Source organism: Oncorhynchus clarkii, chromosome 30, assembly GCF_045791955.1.
Source record: "Oncorhynchus clarkii lewisi isolate Uvic-CL-2024 chromosome 30, UVic_Ocla_1.0, whole genome shotgun sequence".
Classification (NCBI taxonomy): domain Eukaryota; kingdom Metazoa; phylum Chordata; class Actinopteri; order Salmoniformes; family Salmonidae; genus Oncorhynchus; species Oncorhynchus clarkii.
The window spans coordinates 5414312-5432171 of NC_092176.1; the positions used below are offsets into that span (position 1 = coordinate 5414312).

Consider the following 17860-nt stretch of genomic DNA (forward strand, 5'->3'; position numbering starts at 1 on the left):
CCCCATGTTGCTGTGTGCATAATAGCGAAGTTAACCAGCATATTGGGATTGAGAACAATGCGGCGGAGGCAGCAGCAGCAAAGGTGAGGAACCAGCCCTTGCCTTACCCTAATTGTCTAAGAAAATTGAAGAGACATGAAACATCAACTTAAGCTATTGATTGTAGACCTAATTAACTATTACATTTGCCTGGCTTTAAATTATCCATATACAGTATCAGTCAAAAGTTTGGACACCTGCTCATTGAAGTTTTTTGTTTTTTTTCTACATTATAGAATAATAGTGTAGACATCAAAACTATAAAATGTAGTAACCAAAACTGTGTTAAATAAATATATTTGAGATTCTTCAAAGTAGCCACCCTTTGCCAAGTATGTGCAAAGCTGTCATCAAGGCATTCTCTCAACCAGCTTCATGAGGAATGCTTTTCCAACAGTCTTGAAGGATTTCCCACATATGCTGAACACTTGTTAGCTGGTTTTCCTTCAGTCTGCTGTCCAACTCTTCCCAAACCATCTCAATTGGTTGTGGTCGGGTGATTGTGGAGGACCAGTCATCTGATGCAGCACTCCATCACTCTCTCCTTGGTCAAATAGCCCTTACACAGCCTAGAGGTGTGTTTTGGGTCATTGTCGTGTTGAAAAACAAATAGTCCCAGTAAGTGCAAACCAGATGGGATGGCAATTAGCTGCAGAATGCTGTGGTAGCCATGCTGGTTAAGTGTGCCTGGAATTCTAAACATCACTGACCGTGTCACCAGTAAAGCACCATCACACCACCTCTTCTATGCTTCACGGTGGGAACCACACATGCGGAGATCATCCGTTCACATACTCTGCGTCTCACAAAGACACGGCGGTTGTACATTTGGACTCATCAGACCAAAGGACAGATTTCCACTGGTCTAGTGTACATTGCTTGTGTTTACTGGCCCAAGCAAGTATCTTCTTATTGGTGTCCTTTAGTGATTTCTTTGCAGCAATTTGACCATGAAGCCCTGATTTCTACTCCTCTGAACTGTTGATGTTGATGTCTGTTACTTGAACTCTGAAGCATTTATTTGGACTGCAATCTGATGTGCAGTTAACTCTGAAGAACTTATCTGTAGCAGAGGTAACTCTGGGTCTTCCTTTCCTGTGGCGGTCCTCATGAGAGCCAATTTCATCATAGCGCTTGGTTTTTGTGACTGCACTTGAAGAAACTTTCTTGAAATTTCCAGATTGACTGACCTTCATGTCTTAAAGTAATGATGGACTGTAATTTTCTTTGCTTATTTGAGCTGTCCTTGCCATTTGTTTATTATTAAAAGCATTAAGAAGGAAAGACATTTTATAAATTGACTTAACTTTGCACATCTGTAAATTGAAATGACAGGTGATTACCTCAATAAGCTGGTTGGGAGAATGACAAGAGTATGCAAAGCTGTCATCAAGGCAAAGGGTGGCTACTTTGAAGAATCTCAAATATAAAATGTTATTTAAGTTTTTTTTGGTTACTACATGATTCCATTTGTGTTTTTGTGTAGTTTTAGAAGTCTTAACTTTTATTCTTCAATATAGAAAATAGTAAAAATAAAGAAAAACCCTTGCATGAGTAGGTGCCAACTTTTTGTGTGTGTGTACAGAACATTAAGAACACCTTCATAATATAGATTTTCACCCCACTATTTGCCCTCAGAACTGCCTTTATTTGTCGTGTCAAGGACTACACGGTGTCGAAAGCGTTCACAGGGATGCTGGCCGATGTTGACACCAATGCTTCCCACAGTTGTCAAGTAGGCTTGATGTCCTTTGCATCAAGAATAGTCTACTACCCAAACGGGAAACTGCTAAACGCGAAACTCAGCATTGCAGTTTTTGACACACACAAGCCGGTATGCCTGGCGGCACCTACTATCATACCCCGTTAAAAAGCTCTTAAATCCTGTCTTGCCCATTTAACCCTGATTCATCTACACTGATTGAAAAATGGAGGCCCTCTTCTCTCATGTTGTAGTGATTGTGTCTCGGTTGCCTTCTGTCATGGGGTGAATTTTGGTCCATTCCTCCTGACAGAGCTGGTACAGTGCCTTGCGGAAGTATTCGGCCCCCTTTTTTGGCAACAATGCAAAACGTTATGTTTGGCGTAAAAGCAACACAGCTCATCACCCTAAACACACCATCCCCACTGTCAAACATGGTGGTGGCAGCATCATGGTTTGGGCCTGCTTTTCTTCAGCAGGGACAGGGAAGATGGTTAAAATTGATGGGAAGATGGATGGAGCCAAATACAGGACCATTCTGGAAGAAAACCTGATGGAGTCTGCAAAAGACCTGAGACTGGGACGGAGATTTGTCTTCCAACAAGACAATGATCCAAAACATAAAGCAAAATCTACAATGGAATGGTTCAAAAATAAACATATCCAGGTGTTAGAATGGCCAAGTCAAAGTCCAGACCTGAATCCAATCGAGAATCTGTGGAAAGAACTGAAAACTGCTGTTCACAAATGCTCTCCTTCTAACCTCACTGAGCACAAGCTTTTTTGCAAGGAGGAATGGGAAAAAATTTCAGTCTCTTGATGTGCAAAACTGATAGAGACATACCCCAAGCGACTTACAGCTGTAATCACAGCAAAAGGTGGCGCTACAAAGTATTAATTTAAGGGGGCTGAATAATTTTGCACGCCCAATTTTTCAGTTTTTGATTTGTTAAAAAAGTTTGAAATATCCAATAAATGTCGTTCCACTTCATGATTGTGTCCCACTTGTTGTTGATTCTTCACAAAAAAATACAGTTTTATTTCTTTATGTTTGAAGCCTGAAATGTGGCAAAAGGTCGGAAAGTTCAAGGGGGCCGAATACTTTCGCAAGGCACTGTATAACTGAGTCAGGTTTGTAGGCCTCCTTTCTCGCAAACGCTTTTTCACTTCTGCCCACAAATTTTCTAAAGGATTGAGGTCAGGGCTTTGTGATGTCCATTCCAATACCTTGGCTTTGTTGTACATTAGCCATTTTGCCACAACTTTGGAAGCATGCTTGGGGTCATTGTCCATTTGGAAGACCCATTTGCAACCAAGCTTTAACTTCCTGACTGATGTCTTGAGATGTTGCTTCAATATTTCCACTTAATTTTCCAATCCTTGTGATGCCATCTATTTTGTAAAGTGCACCAGTCCCCCCTCCAGCAAAGCACTACCACAACATGATGCTGCCACCCCCGTGCTTCACTGTTGGGATGGTGTTCTTCGGCTTGCAAGCATCCCCTTTTCCTCCAAACATAACGATGGTCATTATGGCCAAACAGTTCTATTTTTGTTTCATCAGACCAGAGGACATTTCTCCAAAAAGTACAATCTTTGTCCCCATGTGCAGTTGCAAACCGTAGTCTGGCTTTTTTATGGCAGTTTTTGAGCAGTGGCTTCTTCCTTGCTGAGCGGCCTTTCAGGTTATGTTGATATAGGACTCGTTTTACTGTGGATATAGTTACTTTTGTACCTGTTTCCTCCAGTATCTTCACAAGGTCCTTTGCTGTTGTTCTGGGATTGATTTGCACTTTTTGCACCAAAGTAGGTTCATCTCTTGGAGACAGAACACGTCTCCTTCCTGAGTGGTATGACTGCTGCATAGTCCCATGGTGTTTATACTTGCATACTATTGTTTGTGCAGATGAACGTGGTACCTTCAGGCGTTTGTAAATTGCTCCCAAGGATGAACCAGACTTGTGGAGGTCTACAGTTTTTTTTTTAATGTTTTTATCTGAGGTCTTGCTGGATTTCTTTTGATTTTTCCCATGAAGTCTAGCAAAGAGGCACTGAGTTTGAAGTTGGGCCTTGAAATACATCCACATGTTCACCTCCAATTGACTCAAATTATGTCAATTAGCCTATCAGAAGCTTCTAAAGCCACAACATAATTTTTGGAATTTTCCAAGCTGTTTAAAGGCGCAGTCAACTTAGTGTATATAAACTTCTGACCCACTGGAATTGTGTTACAGTGAAATAATCTGTCTGTAAACAACTGTTGGAAAATCTACTTGTCATGCACAAGTGGATGTCTTAACCGACTTGCCAAAACCATAATTTGTGGAGTGGTTGAAAAACGAGATTTAATGACTCCAACGTATGTAAACTTCCGACTTCAACTGTGTGTGTGTGTGTGTATATCTATCTCTATCGTTTTTCAACCACTCCACAAATTTCTTAAACTATGGTTTTAGCAAGTTGGTTAGGACATCAATTTACAACATAATATAGATATAGTGCGATTGCTGTAGCCTATGTTTACCAATGTATTTCCTTGTTGAAGCAATGCAATTATAACAATGTTGACTGCAAACAAAATATTTAGCTAATATGGTGCAGGCTATTTAACAAACTAGTCCATAAACAGACTAAAATTCAATTTTTAGTTGATGACCGGACACAACATTAAAGACCGTAAATACACAACTTGAAGCAACCACGTATTTAGCCATGGAGCACATTCTGTTTGGCTAGTGAGGGGCTCCAGACACCCACAGCTTGTTATTCAACAAAACCCAGCTCTTTCGCGCTACTCCACCCATAATTCCGGTTGTGAAAATGGAACATATTTTGGACACCCCCGAACCTGTAACGCTACTGCCAGGGCTACGATTTAACATTGTGTTAGGGCTCTATTTTAACAAACCTATGTCAGATCAGGTCTGCATTGTATGTTTGTGCAGAAGTTTTCTTTGGTTTTTAACTAGCCTATGATGCAATTATTTTTGCAGCATGACCAATCAGTTTTATTGTTGACAGGTTTCGGTTGTTGCTCTTTTGAAGTGCACACGGCACAGTATGCAGGATACAGAGGGAGCAGCCTTATTTCAGAGTAGTGCTTGAGTGTTATTAAACTAGTAGCAGAACAGAATAGAGCGTCACTGCTGCTCTCGGTTCATGCACCGACACGACAAGGCATTCCTCAGACTGATAAAACCAGCGTGTCCTATCGCTGCTGTCATGGGTTATGGTCATACTGCACATATCACAACACCCTGGCTAACCCCTCCACCCATCCTCCAAAATGTTCTACCATACAGACAGGCCTATTGAAAATAAGCTCTTACATTAGTGAGGACTGCGTTGCTCGTAGCCTTCAACTTATTTTAATGTTGATAAGACATCTCGTTTGGTTGCCATGTTTTTGTTGCTTTTAAAGTTATTGTGTGCAGTAGCTTGTTGAGTAACTTTTAGCTGGTTATGGATATTGCACATAGGTCGGTGGAATATTTATCTCACTGCAGTTCATTAACTTGCACACACAAGCGTTTTCAGACATGGTGGGGTTGGAACACTTATGACTGGTGGCGCAATTAAATATGACACATCTCATATGATTCAGTAAAATCACATCTGCGGGAGTTGCAGTTTTTGAATGTACGCAAGAATACAGTATGAGCCAAGAAACGTTCACAGCTAGACTCACACATCCTCTATCAGACACCATAGTGACCAACAGCTATTGACAGTTCTGATCTAGGCAAAATGAATTCACTCAGATGCAGTTGCAATATGATTTAGCCCATCAGTTGATACAGTAGCCTATACCTGGACATCTGTCTAACCCATAGCAGGCCAGTACACCTGAGCTCCGGAAGACAAACGCAGCCTGGGGGAGTTTCTCTGCATGGAACTCATCTTCTGCTGCCTTAGTGTTTCCACTCGACTCAGTGTAAATCTGCACACTGTTTACTGTGGACCTTCTATAGACCTGAACATCCAATTCAGCAGCAACACTGTTGGTTCTGGCCAACCTGGTTTGTATGCAAGGCACTCCACTCCGCTGTACTACAGTCAGTCTCATGTTTTGTCTATGCTGACAGATATGACTGAGGTGGGAGGAGAAGGCCCCCTTCCGCCTGTGCCTTCCCCCAACCCCTTGCCCATTAAGGCCTATGCCACAGGGATGTCTGCTTTTCTGTAACTGGGAGCCGGCCCTGCCATCAGTAGTTGATGGCAAAATGTTTAATGTTTTAAATGTCAACTTCCTCGATGACATGGAATTTAACCACATCCTGACCGGCATATCTATTTTACTACCTCTGACAGCCACTGATTGACCTCTCTTATAGGTACTACACTCTGGACCTTAACTCCTCACATAAGCCTACTGCTGAAAACTGCTTTGAAATGGCCCTGGCTTGGATGTCACGTGTACACCATTAGCCTATTCTCACTTCACACACCTAGTTTATTCTCATGCACTCCACCCATAAGCTACATATTAAGCGTAGTCCACACACAGATACACTTGCACTCACTGCTCTCAATCATTCTTTAAGTCATAGGCCCTACTCCTTAGCGCTTCTCTCAATCACACACTCACTTCTCACATCTGTCCTCCTCAATACTCTCTCCATCACACAAATCCGTTAGCCAGTCCCCTAACCCCCTCCCAGGAGCTTCACTGGCCCATTTCCTCCTTCACAGCACGCCTGCCTCCACACCACAGACTTCACATTCTCATTATTATTTTACAAGTGCAGACCCTTGCTCTTCTAAGCCAGATGGGAGCCCTTAACGTCCTGTGTGAAAAGAGCTACTGCAGCACCTCATGCATCCTGCCTCCCCAGGCCCCCTGTCCTGAGGTCGCTAGCCCAAATCTGGGCGAGCGTGTACCCCCCCCCCCCTCCATCTGTCAGGAGTGTCAAGTCAGTAACCTGCTAAAATTTTAACCAGTGTTGTTCGAAAAGCTACTGTTTAATTAAAAAATCAGCCTGGTTTTAATGGTGATGTGGAAGCTTAAAAAGCTTTTAGCATTTGCGCTCCGTTCCACTCTCCTCTCGCCTGTTTTAGAGTGAATGCTCTCTAGGTACACTAAAGGGTAAAATCTTAGTGCGGTTTCTTACTGGCTTAATATTTCAGAAGATATCAATGTAATGTTTTGCTCACACCCGCAGTTTTATTTTATTCAAGTCAAGCCCACAGCACTCCCAGTCAAGACCCAACCTACTAGGACTACAACGTAATTTTTTAGCAGTAGGCTATTTGAATCCATCCCCCAAAAAATCGGTGTATTATTATGAATGAGTGTTAAATATGCACTATGTAGAAATCGCTCCGCCGTTTCCTGGTTGCTAAAATTGGAATAGTTTGCCTAATTTCAGTATAGTGTAGAGAATCGTTGTACCATCTAAACCGCTGTGAATTTGTTGTTTTTTACATATCCAAAAATATTGTATTTTCAGCTGTTTGAAGCTGGTGTACAAAACCCAAAAGTAAGACTCAAACAAAACTTAAGACCGATTGCTTCTTAGTCTCGCTTTCAATGAGCATGACAGATCTAGAACTCGCATTTCTATGCGAATTTAGCCAGGTTACCCAGAAAGTTCAATATTGCAGCTTGAATGAATGAATGAACAAACGAGTGTAATGTCCATTGAATATGTGACTCCATTGAGTCTATGCATGTGAGGGAACAAGTGTGACAAACTGAGTGGTTGATTTGAGAACTAGTGAATAGTCGAGTAGTGATAGTTAATTTGACTGAAATGGAGTAGCCTAAAATAATGGGCGAACAAGGGAGTGGGTGTTTGAGTGTTTGGGTGAATGAGGTAAGTAGGCTATTTTATTATGACCCCAACATATTTATTCATCAATTCAGTGATTTTAATTATTCATAGTGTTTACGATGTGAACCAAATTTGAACTTGCACTGCTATTAGGCTGAAGTATGTTTGAATAATGTCACGCCGTGTAACAAGCCTACATGAAGACCTTGTTTGTGTGTAACTGTGCACATGTCACTCCCTCCTGGAATCCTCTCAGATGGTACGCTAAATAGAGCACATAGTCTTCGTGTTGACAACGGTTTCCCGAGAGGGAAAAAAACAACAGAGTCCAACATAATGTAAATGCAGGTCTAGTCACCCGAGGCTGACTGTAGCTTTCCCTCCCTGTCTGTGTGTCAGGTGGTACCATGGGAAGCTGGACCGGACCATTGCTGAGGAGCGGTTGCGGCAGGCCAGGACCCCCGGCAGCTACCTCATCAGGGAGAGTGACCGCCGGCCCGGCTCCTTTGTCCTGTCCTTTCTCAGCATGACCAGTGTGGTCAACCACTTCAGGTCAGTACCCACACAGACCGAGAGAGACACTGAGCATATAAACACTTGATCATGACTAGGGCTGTTGCGGTGACCATATTACCTCCACACCGGCGGTCATGAGTCATAAAGGCAGTCAAATTCCACATGACCGTTTAGTCACGGCAATTCTCCAAGCTCTGATGCTGCTGATTTGCCATTAGTAGCCTACCAAACTTGCTAACTGCCTGGTACTCAGCACGCTATTGTCCCTCTAATCAATCTGACATCAATGCAAATGTAATCAAACAGTTCACGAGAGCCCATGAGCTCATGTTGCGCAACATTTCTATAGGCTATGCAATTGCGGAAGAAAACATGGTGATGTCTGCTAATAAAAAGACAAGGCCTATATTTATTTCTCAACTTTCCTAATATTAAGCGAAATGCTTCTATTTAAAACAGGAGTATAGCCTACCTGGCTGGCATGACAATAAACCGTGGGGAAAGTTTCCGCCATTCGCTACTTAAGTGCCCCTGTTTCGATACAGGTGCATGATAATGGTCCGTTCTAAATTGAAACAAATGTCACACATTATTTAGTATATGTAAAGATCAGATTTAAATCAAGAATAGTCTAATGGGTGACAATATTAGCCTTTCACTTGTGAATGATATATTATCTCTTGTGAATGATGCTCAGCACATGAAACAATGCCTTTTTTTGTGACTTTTTCAAATCATAGTTGCATAACTCGTAAAAAAAAAAATCTTGTCTGCTAAATGAACTAGTGCAGCCCACAGCTATTTGGCATAGCCACATAAGGACAACTCGGAGTATGCTATTATTTTCTTCTGAAATAGACTACATTGTCTTTGTCTTCTTTAGACCTGTCTATAATAAATAATGGATTTATTGGGAAGGCGTAGGCTATATTACATGGATTTATTGGGCTTTTTAAAATGGATTTATTGGGCTTTTTAAAATTGATTTATTGGGCTTTTTAAAATGGATTTATTGGGCTTTTTAAAATGGATTTATCAGCCAAAATTCATTTTAAAAAGCCTATGTGTGGAAGCTAGGAGATGCTAAATATGTTTGTTAATTAACGGTAAATTACCTTGAGACTGACCAGTTATTTGCTTAACAATCACTGGCTGACAATTCCGTGACCACAACAGCCTTAATCATGACTCAGTTCCATTACATTACACATTAAGTCATTGGACAAAGGTGTCTTCTGTAAGGGGCAGTTTTAAGATACCCTGACACTCTGTCTGAACATTAACATGCATCGCTTGCATGTACGGTTTTGGATCTTATCTTTCATTTCAGTAAGAAATTAAATTGATACACACCTTAAAACGGTTAGGGTTAGTGTTCCCACACGGCCATATCTCCATGTTACAGCACTTGTTTATGGAAAACAGACGGAAGACGAGCCCGACCACCTGTGCTAATTAGTTAATTTGAGAACAAGGCTACCTAAATTCTACCAGCACGTTGACTGTGGTACCTGCTCAAGCAAAACACTGGACCACTGCTACTCTAAATTCTGCAATGCATACAATGCCCTCCCCATCCTCCCTTCGGCAAATCCGACCACGACTTCGTCTTGCTCGTACAGTCCTATAGGCAGAAACTCACAGGATGTACCCGTGACTAGAACCATTCAACGTTGGTCTGACCAATCGGAATCCATGCTTCAAGATTATTTTGATCACTTAGACTGGAAAATGTTCCGGGAAGCCTCAGACAATGACGCGGCTAGGGATACTGTCTGGTCCAGCAGCCCTGCAAATGTTAACACGTTTAAATGTCTTACTCACGTCGGGCACAGAGGAGGAGAGGGAGGGGCTGACGTAAGTAAGACATTTAAACGTGTTAACCTTTGCAAGGCTGCTGGCCCAGACGGCATCCCTAGCCGCGTCATCCGAGAATGCGCAGACTAGCTGGCTGGTGTGTTTTACGGACATATTCAATCAGTCACTATCCAAGTCTGGTGTCGCTAAATTCAAGATGGACACCATTGTTCCTGTACCAACGAAGGCAAAGATACCTGAACTAAATGACTATCGCTCCGTAGCACACACGTCTGTCATCATGAAGTGCTTTGAGAGACTAGTCAAGGATCTGCTACAGTAAGTCAATATAATTGACAGAGTGTAAAGAAGGAAGCCTGGACAGAATAGAAATATTCCTAAACATGCATCTTGTTTGCAACAAGACACTAAAGTAATACTACAAAGAATGTGGCAAAGCAATTCACTTTTAGTCCAGAATGCAAAGTGTTATATTGGATTTGCCCCAAGCATAACACATTACTGAGTACCACTCTCCATATTTTCAGCATAGTGGTGGCTGCATCATGTTATGGGTATTGCTATAAACGTTAAGGACTGGGGAGGTTTTCAGGATAAAAAAGAAACCGAATGGAGCTAAGCGCAGGCAAAATCTTAGAGTAAAATCTGGTTCAGACACTGGGAGATTGATTCGCCTTTCAGCACAATAACCTAAAACACATGGCCAAATCTATACTGGAGTTCCTTACCAAGAAGACCCTGAGTGGCAATTTGACTTAAATCTACTTGAAAGTCTTTGACAACACCTGAAAATGCTTGTCTAGCGATGATCAACAACCAATTTGACAGAGCTTGAAGAATTTTGAAAATTATAATGGAAAAATGTTGCACAATCCAGGTGTGGAAAGCACTTAGACTTACCCAGAAAGACTCACAGCTGTATCGTGATAATCACAGTACATTTTGTATCGGCACCTAAGTATCGTGATAATATTGTATTGTGAGGTCCCTGGCAATTCACAGCCCTATTCAACTGTATTTGTTCCAATGCGTCTGCAAGACCTGTCAATGAGGTCCGACATTCATTGATGACCAATACCTCCTAGACCTGATCAACACCCAGGCACTTCAGTAGACGATTGATAACATACAAAGAAATGATGACATCTCATTCACAACATTGCTTTATAGGAACCTGTGTGGATTGGTATAAGGAAGGCAAGGTTAAACATGTAGCCTAACCATAAGAAGATGTATTTGAATGGTGTCTAGTCTACATTACCGCATAGTCTGACTGAGATGTGCTCCCCTCTGTTCGCTGCCTCGCCAAGACTTTAATCATGTCATTTTCACTATTACTCGAGCAATTTCACACAAGACTATTATCTGATGAGTCATGGCGGTTTAATGCATGTCTTTTCCTTTTGTTTCATAGATGCAACAGGGCAACTGGGCCTAATTTTAGCACTGTGCTGCTCTGCTCTTGTACTCTTTGATGTTTTGGGTCATTGTGGCAAATGTAGACCTGTTGTCTGCTGATAAATTGTTCAAACTGTCAATTTAGCTTTGGCCTATTTGTATTTTCATACATTCTGATGTCTGTGCATGCATTGTGCTGATCAATTAATCATTCTTAGTGTTGTGTGTGTTTACAGGATAATCGCCATGTGTGGAGATTATTACATAGGCGGGCGGCGGTTCTCGTCCCTGTCGGACCTGATTGGTTATTACAGCTTCGTGTCTTGCCTGCTGAAAGGTGAAAAGCTGCTATCGCCCGTGGCACCCCCAGAAGTAAGATTTCATTGCACTCGAGTAGAAATGGAAGTTAGAATTTCTTAGACACATACTCAATATATCTGGGAAATATCTACTTCCCCCTACACCCCAGGCCATATATCATAACCACTCTCAGGAGAGAAGCCAGGCAAAATACTAATGAGTGGTGTGAGGCTGTGAAATCATCCTGGAGGGTGTCTGGTGGAATACTTTTAATTTGGAATTCCGAGGGGGGTTGAAGATATGAAGATTTTGGTGGAGGCATGGGTTAATGTGCAGTTCTGTGTTTTTATTGTCTATGCTCGTGTGTGTAGCCTGTGGAGGACAGGAGGAGAGTGAGAGCCATTCTTCCATACACCAAAGTGCCAGAGACCGATGAGATCAGGTAAGCCCTACAAGAAGCGTAAGACATTTGTGGAAGGTGAAAGTGTGTGTTTGCCCTGTTGGAGATCACATTATCTGAATAGGACAAAAACAGACCTCTCCCTTTCATTTAGCAAATCCCAGCATGCGAACAGATGAGCCTGGCTATTCTTCATGTTGTCAGATCTGAGAAAATGTCTGAACCCTTAACACAGACACACTGCTAGCACAGACTTAGCTGGCTGGAAAGAACCATGCTATCGTTCTTCACAAAGGTGTTTGGTAGCTTACATGAGACACCTTGTGGAGAATGGCTGGTACGACACCCAAAGACTACCATATGTAAAAAAAAAATATATATATATATTTTTTTTTAAATAGTTCAGTCGGGAATAAGCTGTAAAGCCTCAAGCGTCCGCACTGCCTTTAGATCTCATAACTAAATAGTTAATTGTAATTGAAAAGAACAAAGACTGTTTCTAGTGCATTATAGTGGGTTTTTGTGAAACAGAAGATGCAGGTGTGAGTTCATGTGTAGCAGCACATTAAGATGGTAACACATATTATTTGCCCCCAGTTTTTATTTTTCTTCCCTCTTCTCCATGTCTGTTAGCTTCCTGAAAGGGGACATGTTTATCGTTCACAATGAACTGGATGACGGCTGGATGTGGGTGACCAACGTGAGGACGGAGGAGCAGGGCCTCATTGTGGAGGACCTGGTGGAGGAGGTGGTGAGTTGAGTACAGCACAATGTCTGCTCTGCACAGGTCTGGGATCAGCCCTAACCCGTAACCAAATTGCATTATTCCCTATGTAGGGCACTACTATATACAGGAAATAAGGTGCATTTTGGGACAGTCATGGTTTGCCATTTAAACATTTATTTTCTCAACCTTTTCTACTCAGCTGGCAATTGGAGTCTTTATGGGTCTATTCAGGTGTTTTCTTTTTCATTTGTTGTTACGTCTCCACTGATTTGTTCGTGCTTATTTTCAGGGACGGGAGGAGGACCCACACGAGGGCAAAGTGTAAGTTCTGATTTGGCTTTTTCCTCTTAGGTTGCCATAATGTCTATGTATAGTATATGTTATTTCATATGTAAACCTTTGTCAATACAGATAATTTCATCAACACTTTTCTCAATACCCACCATTATCCAACCCCCCACAAAACATTCACTCAATAGGTGATATTAATTCCGGAAAATGGCTGTTTGGATATTTTTAGACAGCCTATCATTTGAGGTTCATTACGTCCCTGCCTTCTGGCTGCCTCGACGTACGCAACCCATGTTTACCCTATCCTCTAGCCAAATTATGTTTTCATGCACGAATGGATAGGGAAGCTTGATTGAGAGCATACTGTATACAGTATGCGCCGTTACTGACTTTGACATAATCCATGTTTGCATCTACACGGCTCAATGAATCTCTAACAATAATGGTGTGACTCTGACCCAACACACAGTAAGGCTGTAAATGTGTGCTCATTTTGTTTGCCGGCTTCCCAAAGACAGACATACAGTTGAAGTTGGAAGTTTACATACACCTTAGCCAAATACATTTAAACTCAGTTTTTCACAATTCCTGACATTTTATCCCAGTAAAAATTCCCTGTTTTTAGGTCAGTTAGGATCACCACTTTATTTTAAGAACTTGAAATGTCAGAATAATAGTAGAGAGTGATTTTTCAGTTCTGCCCTCAAATTTTCTATAGGATTGAGGTCAGGACTTTGTGATGGCCACTCTAATACCTTGACTTTGTTGTCCTTAAGCCATTTTGCCACAACTTGGACGTATGCTTGGGGTCATTGTCCATTTGGAAGACCCATTTGTGACCAAGCTTTAACTTCATGACTGATGTCTTGAGATGTTGCTTCAATATATCCATATAATTTCCCTGCCTCATGATGCCATCTATTTTGTGAAGTGCACCAGTCCCTCCTGCAGCAAAGCACCCCCACAACATGATGCTGCCACCCCCGTGCTTCACTGTTGGGATAGTGTTCTTCGGCTTGCAAGCCTCCCCCTTTTTCCTCCGAACATAACGATGGTCATTATGGCCAAACAGTTCTATTTTTGTTTCATCAGACCAGAGGACATTTCTCCAAAAAGTACAATCTTTGTCCCCATGTGCAGTTGCACACCGTAGTCTGGCCTTTTATGGCGGTTTTGGAGCAGTGGTTTCTTCCTTGCTGAGCGGCCTTTCAGATTATGTTGATATAGGACTCGTTTACTGTGGATATAGATACTTTTGTACCTGTTTTCTCCAGCATCTTCACAAGGTCCTTTGCTGTTGTTCTGGGATTGATTTGCACTTTTCGCACCAAAGTACGTTCATCTCTAGGAGACAGAACTTGTTTCCTTCCTGAGCGGTATGACTGCTGTGTGGTACCATGGTGTTTATACTTGCATACTATTGTTTGTACAGATGAACGTGGTACCTTCAGGCATTTGGAAATTGCGCCCAGGATGAACCAGACTTGTGGAGGTTACATTTTTTTTTATCTGAGGTCTTGCCAGATTTCTTTTGATTTTCCCATGATGTCAAGCAAAGAGGCACTGAGTTTGAAGATAGGCCTTGAATAGGCCTCCGATTGACTCAAATGATGTCAGTTAGCCTATGAGAAGCTTCTAAAGCCATGACATCATTTTCTGGAATTTTCCAAGCTGTTTAAAGGCACAATCAACTTAGTGTGTATAAACTTCTGACCCACTGGAATTGTGTTACAGGGAATTATAAGTGAAATAATCTGTCTGTAAACAATTGTTGGAAAAATGACTTGTCATGCCCAAAGTAGATGTCCTAACCGACTTGCCAAAACTATAGCTTGTTAATTAACAATACATTTGTGGAGTGGTTGAAGAACCCGTTTTAATGACTCCCAACCTAAGTGTATGTAAACTTCTGACTTTATGTACAATGTGAAAAATGAATTTTACAAATCCAACATTAAAGAAATTGTATTGTATCCGTTAATTAACTAAAGTTGCTTTGTACGAGTAGTTGAGTATTTGGAGTGAGATGACGTTAGAATGACTGACATTGGCCTCCCGGGATGCGCGTTGTGTTAAGAAGCAGTTCGGCTTTGTTGGGTTGTGTTTCGGGGGACGCATGGCTTTCGACCTTCGTCTCTCCCGAGCCCGTACAGGAGTTGTAGTGATGAGACAAGATAGTAATTACAAAACAAAATGGGAACTGCATCGCTAGCTGTTCCACCGAGACTCTGGGTTCGCGCCCAGGCTCTGTTGCAGCCGGCCGCGGCCGGGAGGTCCGTGGGGCGACGCACAATTGGCTTAGCGTCGTCCGGGTTAGGAAGGGTTTGGCCGGTAGGGGTATCCTTGTCTCATCGCGCACCAGCGACTCCTGTGGCGCAGTGCAAGGTCGCCAGGTGCACGGTGTTTCCTCCGACACATTGGTGCGGCTGGCTTCCAGGTTGGATGCGCGCTGTGTTAAGAAGCAGTGCGGCTTGGTTGGGTTGTGTTTCGGAGGACGCATGACTTTCGACCTTTGTCTCTCCCGAGCCCGTATGGGAGTTGTAGTGATGAGACGAGATAGTAATTACAAAACAAAATTGGATACCACGAAATTGGGGAGAAAAGGTGGTTAAAATAAAAAAGAATGAATGACTTGCTGTTTGGAGTTCACCAATAGGATCTATCAGGTTGTGATTCATCATCGTAGACTCTGATCTGACCCTTCTAAAACCCCTCACCCCCCCTTAAACCCAGCACATTATTGATCTGTCGGTTTTCTTTTCCCTCCTCTCTCCCTTTTTTATCTCCAATGGTCCATCCTCATCCTCTCTGTAGTTGGTATCACGGCAAGATCAGCAAACAAGAGGCCTACAACTTGCTGATGACAGGTAGCAGCACTATATTCTGTCTTTAGATTTTACATTCTCCTCACGATTAATGTAGTACAATCGGATTATGCTCCCATATCTGTGATCTGTTATCAACAAACCTTTTCTGTTGCTAAAATATACACTACTAGTCGAAAGTTTGGACATGCCTACTCATTCAAGGGTTTTCTTTATTTCTACAATTTTATACATTGTAGAATAATAGTGAAGACCTCAACTATGAAATAACACATATGGAATCATGTAGTAACCAAAAAAGTGTTTCTTCAAAGTAGCCACCCTTTGCCTTGACAGCTTTGAACACTCTTGGCATTCGCTCAACCAGCTTCACCTGTAATGCTTTTCCAACAGTCTTGAAGGAGATCCCACATATGCTAAGCACTTGTTGGCTGCTTTTCCGTCACTGCAGTCCAACTCATCCCACACCATCTCAATTGGATTGAGGTCAGGTGATTGTGGAGGCCAGGCCATCTGATGCAGCACTCCATCACTCTCCTTGGCCAAATATCCCTTACACTGCCTGAATGTGGGTTTTGGGTCATTGTCCTGTTGAATAACAAATGATAGTCCCACTAAGCGCAAACCAGTGGTAGCCATGCTTCTTGTTAAGTGTGCCTTGAATTCTAAATAAATCACTGACAGTGTCACCAGAAAAGCACCCCCACACCACCACCTCCCATGCTTCACGGTGGAAACCACACATGCGGAGATCATCCATTCACCTACTTTGCGTCTCCCAAAGACACGGCGGTTGGAACCGAAGAGCTCAATTTTGGACTCCTCAGACCAAAGGAAATATTTCCACCGGTCTACTGTCCTTTGTGTATGTTACTTGGTTTCTTTTTATTGGTGTTATTATTTATTTTACCTTTATTTAACTAGGCAAGACAGTTGAGAACAAATTCTTGTTTTCAATGATGGCCTAGGAACAGTGGGTTAACTGCCTTGTTCAGATTTCGACAGATTTCGATCTTGCAACCTTTCGGTTACTTGTCCAACGCTCTACCCATTAGGCTACCTGTCGCCCCTGAACATGTGTCCTTTAGAAGTGGTTTCTTTGCAGCAATTCGACCATCAAGACCTGATTTCAGTCGCCTCTGAACAGTTGAGGTTGAGATGTGTCTGTTACTTGAACTCTGAAGCATTTATTTGGACTGCAGAGGTGCAGTTAATTGCTGATAACTAACTTATTCTCTGCTGCAGAGGTAACTTTGGATCGTCCTTTCCTGTGGCGGTCCTCATGAGAGCCAGTTTCGTAGCTCTTGATGGGTTTTGCGACTGCACTTGAAGAAACGTTCAAAACTCTTGAACTGTTCCGTATTGACTGACCTTCATGTCTTAAAGTAATGATGGACTGTTGTTTATCTTTGCTTATTTGAGCTGTTCTTGCCATAATGTGGACCGGGTCTTTTGACCAAATATGGCCATCTTCTGTATACCAACACAACTGATGGGCTCAAATCCATTAAGAAGGAAAGAAATTCCAACAATGCACAACTGTTAATTGAAGTGCAGTCCAAGTGACTAGCTCATGAATCTGGTTGTGCAAAGCTGTCAAGGCACAGGTGGCTACTTTGAAGAATCTCAAATGTAAAATATATTTAGATTCGTTTAACTTTTTGTTTTGGTTACTACATGATTCCATGTGTTATTTCATAGTTTTGATGTCTTTCACTATTATTCTACAATGTAGAAAATGGTCAAATAAAACCCTGGAATGTGTAGATGTTTGTAGATGTCCAAACTTTTGACCGGTACTGTATGTTCCAATACTGTCAATGTCAACAATCAATGTGATTTCTCTCTCCCTTATTTAGTTGGCCAAGTGTCTAGCTTCCTGGTCCGGCCGTCAGACAACACACCCGGGGACTACTCCCTGTTTTTTCGCACCAATGAGAACATCCAAAGGTTTAAGATATGCCCCACGCCCAACAATCAGTACATGATGGGGGGGAGATACTACAACAGGTATGTGTAGCAGGGGCACGTACGGTCTCCCAGTGCAGTAGTGATGAATCAAGATTTTTA

At 42.2% G+C, this 17860-nt stretch overlaps 1 protein-coding gene across 5 annotated transcripts in view; it reads left to right on the forward strand.

Moving 5' to 3' along the window:
• LOC139390157 (ras GTPase-activating protein 1-like) overlaps positions 1-17860 on the forward strand; it is a 51379-nt gene that overhangs the window by 25850 nt on the left and 7669 nt on the right. For all 5 annotated transcript variants that reach the window (XM_071137366.1, XM_071137369.1, XM_071137368.1 and 2 more), the window contains 7 exons: positions 7915-8067; positions 11484-11619; positions 11919-11989; positions 12581-12698; positions 12964-12995; positions 15780-15832; positions 17650-17800. In XM_071137366.1, coding sequence (XP_070993467.1) covers positions 7915-8067; positions 11484-11619; positions 11919-11989; positions 12581-12698; positions 12964-12995; positions 15780-15832; positions 17650-17800 — 714 coding nt within the window. The remainder of the gene's footprint in view (positions 1-7914; positions 8068-11483; positions 11620-11918; positions 11990-12580; positions 12699-12963; positions 12996-15779; positions 15833-17649; positions 17801-17860) is intronic.